Consider the following 9,118-nt stretch of genomic DNA (forward strand, 5'->3'; position numbering starts at 1 on the left):
GGAAGAGGCATTACAAGGGATAAAAGCTGTCATAGGTGAGAGCAGACCCTCAATATTATGGACTGAATAATGGGAAAACCCTCCCTATGAACACCTAAAATACTTAAGCACACACTTGAGCTTGTAAGAAAGTAAAGGAGGTTTCCAGGGACTGGAAACAAAGAATGCAAAGTAAAGTAAGTCTTCACTTAATCTTGTTGATAGGTTCTATGACTTTAAGCAAAACAAGGTATATACGAAACCAATTTTACCATAGGCTAATTGATATAAATAAGAGCTAAGTTCCTACAGCGTCTCATCAATGTTATAATGAAATGATGTTTATATAGGAAAAGAAGAAAGACAAAAAATTAACGAGTTAAGCATTTACTCCAGAAATTAAAAAGAGAAAAACAAACCCAAATGTGGTCAAAGGAGTCCAGTTCCCTCTGGCATTCTCTGTCCCTGATGGGCCAAGCTCGCTTCAACTTTGAAGACGTTTTCCCTTGCCTGTGAGTAACCTGCAGTTTTTGGAGCTTGTCTAAGTGGCTATCTTGAGGAAGGAGCTGCCGTGCCTGACTGCCTTGAGGGGTCCACCTGCTGGCCCAGCCTCCGGGATAGGCCTGCCTGCCTGTGATGGCCAGCTGTCCCAGACTCACTCCAGCCGTAGAGTCACTGGTAAGAGAGAGCCCGGGACTGGTTCCAGACACAACTTTCTCATAAATTCTGGGAAACCTCTGGCAAGTCTCTGGATTTCAGCTTTCACCTGTATAAAGTGGAATCCGTATCTTAAGATTCCTAAATGGGAAACAGGACAGTGTTGCGCTTGAAGAGACTCCCAAACTGGTAGCCTCTGCATAACATCTGGCCCTCGGACATGTATTGTTTGGCTTGCATGGTGATTTAAAAATTTTTGAATGAGTCGCTAATATTTAAGAATTTGGAGATTTCATATAAAAAGGAGCTTCTACCTTCTCTCGAAAAGCAGGAAGCTGTGGCAGTGGCGGGTCCTGCTGCTAGAGAACACCCATGGCGGAGATGTATGGTATCTCTGCCCGGTTTAAGAGGCGGTCCACGATTCCGAGGCTGGAAGTCAGCCTCCGGCCATTCTGTTCACTTATGTAAGTGCCTGACCCTGAAGATACTGGAGTGAAAGCATAGACTTTGGAGTCCCCCATCTCCAAAACAGGCTCTTACACAGCACCCCCTCTGTATCGGGATGTCATGTAAAGTGCTTAACGCAGTGCCTGGCTGCTTTTTATGATCAGTATCATTATCAGTAGTAATTATAATACATGCAACAAGTTGTCCGAGAGGAACTCAAATTTGGAATATAAAGTCTGGCAGCATATGATGGTTGATGAAGCTGTGCCAGTGGGGTCTGAGGCATGGCTTAATGTTCATGGGAGGTTTGTCTGTGGGCAAGGGCTCTAGAGCTGAAGGTGGCCATCCCATTATCTCTTGTGGGGTTTAGGTAGACATGACAGCTTTCTTTCTTTCTTTCTTTTAAAAAATTATTTATTATTATTTATGCCTATAGCACTCGGTTTTCCTAGGTGGCCTTCCATCCAAGTACTAACCAGGCCCGACCCTGCTTAGCTTCCAAGATCAGACATCAGGCTTATTCAGGGTGGTATGACCATAGACCATGGACCATGGCTCCACTGGGGCACGAACCCAGGACCTTCTGCATGTAAAGCAGACGTGATGACAGCTACACTATGGAACCACATCCAACATGACAGCTTTCAAGTGCCCAGACAAGGATGCTGAGCAGGAAAGTGAGGTGGGGTGGGAGGGTTGGAGATAGGGTCACATTCCTTAGTTGATGGAGGCCTGTTGGGTGGGAGACCTAGGGCCTCAGAAATGCAGATATTCTTAAAGAGACCTCATTAGAATCCATTGGCTGCAGAGGCTGGGACATCTGGTCACTCATGCTTAAAAACTCCCCCGTTGTTCTTTACAAGGTCCCTCCCTGTTTTGCAGCTTCTGAGGATCCACAAAGGCCACACAGCACCCCTCCCCTGACATCTGACTTCCTGCATCCCTTCTAAACCAGAACTAAGATATAGTCCTGGTTTCTCTGGACACGGAGCTGCTATGAGCCTTGTCCAGAGGCCATATCCAGACCGAGGGCTTGCTTTGCAGCAGGAGCGAATAGGATTAGATAGAGGGAAGACTTCCTCACAGTAAGGTGGTTGAACATTGGCTATGTTCCCGTGGGAGATGGTATAAGCCAAGCCTCCTTTTTGTTCCTCTCTTCCCGTCAACTGCCTACTTGAGGGTTGAATCTTATGTGTGGGGAGTCCAGAACTGTTCAGATGACAGATCCTGGCAAACCCCAACAATCTCTTTCTTTAATTTAAAAATCAGTCCTAGCCTCACTTGGCATCCACCAGGAGGGAGTTCCTTTCTTGGCTGGTTTTCTTAATAAAGTTCGGCCTGGGACAGGGTGCTGACAGACACACAAACTATCTGAATCCACTGCCCTACCTGGAATAGAAAAGCATCTCCACAGAGGACCCAACCAGTGGACACTGAGCTTGAGTCTAAAGCTTAAAGGCAGGAGCTTCTGCCAATGAGTCCCCTCAGCTAGCACAAGGGATGCTGCTGGTCCCCCCACCCACCCCACTGCACCCTAGTATAACGGAAGTGAGGCCCAGAATAACCTACCCAGTGCTACCTGGTTGTGTCTTTCGATGGAAGTGTTCTTGCATCTGAAGGGAGGATAGGGAAAGTTAAGAGAACATGTCCCATCTGCCTGGATAGTTGAAAGGAACTTTGGAAATTCTTGCTTGCTCAACAGGAATTAGAGGTGCTCATTTGGTTCCAAGCCACTTTGCTCTCCACAGAGATGTCTGAAACCAATCTGCACCCTGTTTCAGATCTTTGGCCTCAAAGCCAACAACTTGCTCACCATTGTAGGCAGATAAAGTTCTCTAGAGGCCCCTTTGGTTTAAATCAGCACTCCTTCAAGATAATCTTTATGCCTGCTTGAGCTGCCTCTGGGAGTAGGGGGGTCCTCAGGATGCCCCTGGACCAGCTTGACCCCTTTGGCTTGGTGCTTAAGCCAAGACATAACCAGGCTCCTGCCCCCTGCCCAGCATATGCTTTTGACAATAAATGCCTACCACTCTCTGCCCTCGTATCCACCCAGCCCCCGACGCATTCCTTCTCCTGGCTTTAGCCCAGCCCTTCCCCTTGATTGTGACACTCCAATGTGGCCCCCATCCCCAGGCTTCTCCCTCCTCACCCCCAATCCTTCCTGAGGTTCATGTCCCCCTTTATGGCCAGACTGAAGAGGTTGGACAGGTTCCCCCCAGGCGAACAGCCGCAGATCAGGATTGCCAGTGCCTCAATGTTGTTCAGCCGGAAGACCTTACCCAGTACGAAGGCAGTGAGGGGCATTATGCCATACCGTGCCATCAGAGCAATGGCCAGCCTTCTCGGCTTCCAGAAGTGAGCCTTGATCTTGCTGAACTCCATGGTGCAGCCCAGTGACAGCATCATGATGAGCAGCATGAACACCTGGATGATGCTCACTGCCAGGTCGGTGGGGCGCTTGCCAAAGTTGGGTGGCAGGGTGAAGTTGAGTGGGGCTGACGCGTTGTGGGCCTCCATCTTCCTGTGTGGCAGCAGAAGTCGAGAGTCCCAGCACACCCCTGGCTTGCCTGCCGATTCCCTCCCCTGTTCAGTTCCTGTTGGGCAATTTCTTCAGTAACCTTCCAGTGCAGAGTTTCAGGACAAATGGAGCTGGAGCAGGCCTGAAATGTCCTACTCTGTCGGATGGTCCAGACCAGAATGCAAATAGAAGGATTGTGCAACTGACTATGGCCCCAAACTGGAGAGGAACCACAGCCTGTATGGCCTGGCCTGCCCTGACTCTCCTGAATTTCTTAACCTTTCTGGGTGCCACTCACTCTCCTTTACAGCTTTGCTGCTTAGGACAAGAGAACTTGTTTCTCTCCTTTGCCTCGCACTGAGCGCTCCCACAGACAACCTTTTCCTGGGCCCAGCACAGGGCCTCCAGCCCTTCTCATCCTCTGCTCAGTCTTTGATGCCTTAAGAGGGTGCCCTCCCTATGCCTAGTGGGTCACCTCCATCTGCCCCCAAGCCCTCAAGAATGAAAAGAATCAAGTGTTGACTTTCCTTCCCGGATATAGGTAGCATATCCCAAGGGGTTGTGGGACAGGGCAGGTATGTCATTAGCCGTCAGGAGGGAATGTGTCCATGGTTCTTCCTGTGTCTTTCTCGCCTGTACTAGGGAAACTCTTGTCCTATCCCCAAGCTAGGATGTGTGGGTCCCCGGGGAGGAACACGCTTACTTCTGGAGAGAAAAGCCTGCGAGGATGGGGCTCTTAGGAAGTTTGGGGTGTCTTTCTCCAAAGGGCAGCTCTGAGGGCACCCTGGCTGTGGAGGTTTGTGTCCAGACTCCCTGGCCAGCAGCCTGGGGGAGCCCCTGTAGCTTGGAAAACTTGCTGAGGAAGAAGGAAGATGCACAGGCTTTTCCCCTCACCAATTTTCTGGCAGCTCTACTTTTGTTTTATGGCTGTGTGTCTCAGGCTGAGAGCTGAGCTCTGGGCAATGCAGCAGCATTGGAAAGAGAATGGCAGAGAGAGGCATGCCTGAAGCAGAGGTGTAGCTTCATAGCTCACTTACCTCCCTCAAGTCTTTGCTCACATGTGACCTTCTCAGCTAGGTCTTTATGATCGAGCAATGACTAGGCACCAGGCACTGAGCCTCCTTCCTCCCATCCCAGTGGCAAGGTAAACCTTTAGATGTGAGGCAAGGGAGTAGTCTTCAGAAACACACTTGCCTCTTGGCTGGCTTGGAACCCACCAAGCCTGAGTGCGGTGTCATAGTTTCATATTTGCCGAAACAGGAGATTAAGTTTTTTTGTGTGTGTGGGACTCCAGAGGGCAAGATAGGGACCAGGGGTGAAGCACTGTAGGGTGAGAGTGGGGACAGCTTTCAGCTTGGTATGTAGAAACACCTAAAAATGAACACTCTCCAACAATGGCCCTGAGGGCCTCTGGAATTCTGCATAGATAAAGGTTGGGCGATAGGATCCTCCACATAGGGCTACACAGATAATCCCATGGATGAGCAGTAGTTACAGGAAGCAGCCTATGTCTGGCTGATGGAAGCCTGGAAGTCTGGAAGGCTACTCTGTCCCCCTCTGCAGGAGCCTCATGCAAATGACCACCTATTCAATAATGAGTAATACACAGTATCAAATTAAATCCACTGTAAAGTAAAAGAATAAAAGAGTAGCAAAAGTTTTCCACAGTTGCAGAATAGTCACCAGGAAAACGTTGCCACAGAGCAGATGAAACTGTCCAAACATTGTGTCACTGAATTTAAAAAAAAATGAATAATTGCTTCTGTGAAGGAGGACCACAAAATAGATATATAAGAACACAAATAAAAATTTTTTTAAATCACCATTTTGGGACCTCTAATGTAATAGTTTATTCAGGTAAAGATCATCAACAGATGCTAAAAAGTAATTGAGGAATGGGATATTCATGTGGTGATGAAGTATCACCATTCACCATACAGATTAATTAGAATTACAGAGGGAAGGTATGTACCTTTATATCGGCAAAACCTGGCAATTACCCACTTTAACCAAGTGATTAAACTTGGAACTACTAATAGTGAGACGCTTGAAATCATGTGCCTCTTGATGGAGTGCAACATGAAAAACACAATATAGTCAAAAATGTGTACTCTGAATCTCGTCAAACCTTTAGACCTGACTGGCACTTTCTTTCCCATTTCCAGTAGGAAATACAAGAGTTATTAAAACAAATGAAATATAAAGAACTAACCACACAATTCTAGAATATGGAACATTTTACAAAACAAACAAAAAACTGGCATGTACTCTGAAACAAGTAAAAGTCATGAGAAAAATTGGGGGTCTATTCTACATTAAAAGAATAAAAAGGCATTTCCAAATGCAATGCATGTTTGGATACTAGATTAAAAACATATTTAAAAACATTTTTGGGGGTGACGGGAAATTTGAATATGGACTACATATTAGATGATATTATGGAATTATTAAATTAGTATTGTGGTTAAGTAGGACAATGTTCTCATTTTAGGAGGTGCAGGCCAGTGTCTTAATGGATGAAGTGTCATGATGTCTGCAATTTACTTTTGTGGTGTGTGTGTGTGTGGAGAGAGCAAAACAGATATGGCAAATGATAACAGTTGATGAAACTATGTTGAGAATATATTGCTACTCATTGTATTATTCTTCCAGTATGTTGGTCAGTTTGCAATTTTTCAAAATAAAAAGTTGAAGAGAAAGAGAACACAGGAAAAAGATGGTGAGATAACAGGAGACGAAGCAAGGCTGGCAGAACTCAGGAAAAACAAAATATCAGAGAGCTAAAGATGAAGCGGAAAGAATACAAATAATAGACAGTTACGAAAATCATAGTTAAGGGACATGGAAGAGAGAAGTGAGAAAGGCAAATAAAATAGAATGGCAATAAAGAGTTAAAGAGTAGAGAGAAAATGGTAGAATAGAATACAGGGGAAGAAGATTCAATATGTGTATGGAATTGGAGACTCCATAGAAGAAAGCCAAAACAATGGAAGAGATCAAATACGAATACGATATTCTGAAATAAAGACTTTAATTTATACTGTGTATCTGAAAAAATTAAACCAGACGAGTCAACCTAGAGATACAGCTTAGTAAAGTTCTTAGACTTTAAAGATGACCACTCCAGTAAAACGATCAAATCACCTATAGGGGAGAAAACTCAGGCTGGCCTTAGAGTTCTCTGCAGCAACATTTTATGCCAGATGATGGTGATGTAATACTTAAAAGATATTTCAGGGAAAAAAGTGTTATCCAAGTATTTTACATCTAGCTTAGTTACCATCCAACTATAAAGACTACAGATAGTCTTAAACATGAAAGAATTCAGAGAATGTTGATTCTATGAACCTTTCTTGAGGAAATTATCAATGGATGTTAGTTAGCCAACTAGGAGATAACTTGGGGAAATTATGGAAAAAATATTGGCAACAAGGTTTGAATACATTTATTGTGGAGTAAAAGCTATACCTTATTCTACACGTTAGAGTGATTGAGAAAGATGTAAAAATGATGTGTCCTGACAATATATAAACAATTAACAAATATTGGTAGAGGAAGGTAGAAAGTAGATGAGAATTAAAGTTTACTGATTGCTACTTCTAATAACTAGGAGTCAAAAAATCATTCCTCAATGCTGACAAATCAAGTTATATAATAAGCACTTTTAAAATACAAAGATTAACTCTGAGAAAGATATTGACTATAAAGTAGGGTACAAGAGGAGAAGAAGAGAAGAGGAAATGTACTTTTTTATTGTTCATAGTAAGGAACTAATAGACATTTGTTAAATAATAGAAAACTAGAGATATCATTTAAAAGTTTTTATCATACAAGTAACAACTAGAGCAAAATTGAAAACCTTTTTTTAAATTTGAGAAGAATTATAGCAACAAAGATAACAGGCTACATAGTGAAATCTTTTTAAAAATGATCAAAACAAAGTATAATATACTATTAATATGATAGAACTAAGGCTAACATATGTAACATATAAATACATGTTGAAATAGGCTTAACCCACCTATTAAAGGAAAAAAGATATTCAGACTCTTCCCTGTGATAAACCTACCTTTAGACTGTAATCAAGTAAATGATCCATCTAAGAGAAAATATTGTCCAAAAGGTCGAAAATAAAAGTATATACAAAGGTCTATGAAGAAAATGCAAAGAAAAGAAAGCAGAGGTCATAATCTTAATATCACATAAGGCAAAGATGAAGAAATGTACTTTATAATGCTCACAGATGCCATTCACAAGAATGAAAACCTATGTACCAGATAACAAAGCACAATATTCATCAAGATGAAGTTACAGGAGATACAGGGAAAACACAGACAAGAAAATAAATAGTAGGACACTTAAATTCATTTTTCTCCATCAATTACAGATCATCTGGAAAAAATAAATTGGGATATAGATCAAAATATATTTAGAGAAGCAGACACAGGTTTACAACTTCTTATTCAAAACTTTCTATAATTTTTTGGAGTTTGGTAAGGTGATATACAGTATATTATCTAACATCCCAGCTGGGGCCTGGGACAGTACCATAATCAAACACATCAGTTTTTTGCAGTGACTCATATGATGAGTAAAGACTACAAATAAGCCTCAAGCCAGTACAGAACAGGGTTTGAGGAATTACAAACGAACTTTCATATTTCAGAACAATTTGGATTTGGGAATTGTAGAGTTGGGAAGGTGAATCTGTATTCGATCCCACATAGGGAAACCTCTAACTTCTCACTGTCTCAAAAAGGAATGAAGTACCTTGGAAGTGCCTGTCCTTGGGGCTTGCGTGGGTGGGAGATGGGAGAGAGTCAATCAGAGATGACCATTTTTTCATGGGACTCAAGTATAAAGTGGGGAGCTAGACAAGGAGACTATCAAACACCTGAGAGTCTAGGATTAGGCTAGTTGAGGGAGAGGATATGTTAGTGAAGCAGGGATGAACAGAAGGGGTTCACACAATCCCAAGGTAAGCATCATCTGTTAGTTATGTATCTGTTGATATTAAAGCAAAATGGTACCTGTTCAATATTCTAATGTGGTTGGGAAATACATCAAGCTGCTAAATCAGCAAAGATAGCACACACTCTCTTTAATACACTCTCAGAGGATTGATCCCATTCCAAAATTAATACAAAATGTGCTAAAAAGGTGGGGTGTCGAAAGAACAACCAGCATCTCCTCCCTCACCTGAAGGTGGGGTACTTCTGAACTCCTCTTGTTCCACAAGACATATCTGCAAATGTCTGAATTTGATGCTGCATAGCTGGGGGTCTCGGAGTTTTTAGGGTGGTCATGGTAATACTCATAATAGAGAACTTGGCCCATCTCTGAGGCAGCGCAGGTGAGTGCAGGTGTGTGCAGGTGTGTGCAGTTGCGTGCAGGTGACTGGAGGGCATTAGGTTTTTCACAGACCATGATCCACTGACTTGATGATTATAAGCAAGAACTGGGGGTTGGGGAAGACAACTCTCTGTGTCTTACCACTTTTACTGAAGAAGTTCTTCA

The 9,118-nt window shown here is 43.2% G+C and overlaps 1 protein-coding gene and 1 pseudogene across 1 annotated transcript in view; both read right to left on the reverse strand.

The window, feature by feature from the left end:
• Positions 1-6,728, reverse strand: part of SLC10A1 (solute carrier family 10 member 1) — a 19,063-nt gene extending 12,335 nt beyond the window's left edge. Inside the window, 1 exon segment of the mRNA XM_006915181.3 lies at positions 3,233-6,728. Within this exon segment, the coding sequence (XP_006915243.1) occupies positions 3,233-3,600 (368 nt within the window). The 5' untranslated portion in view covers positions 3,601-6,728.
• On the reverse strand, positions 1,511-1,626 carry LOC112482438 (annotated as a pseudogene).
• Positions 6,729-9,118: the final 2,390 nt, after the last annotated feature.

Source organism: Pteropus alecto, unplaced genomic scaffold (assembly GCF_000325575.1).
Source record: "Pteropus alecto unplaced genomic scaffold, ASM32557v1 scaffold276, whole genome shotgun sequence".
Lineage (NCBI taxonomy): Eukaryota > Metazoa > Chordata > Mammalia > Chiroptera > Pteropodidae > Pteropus > Pteropus alecto.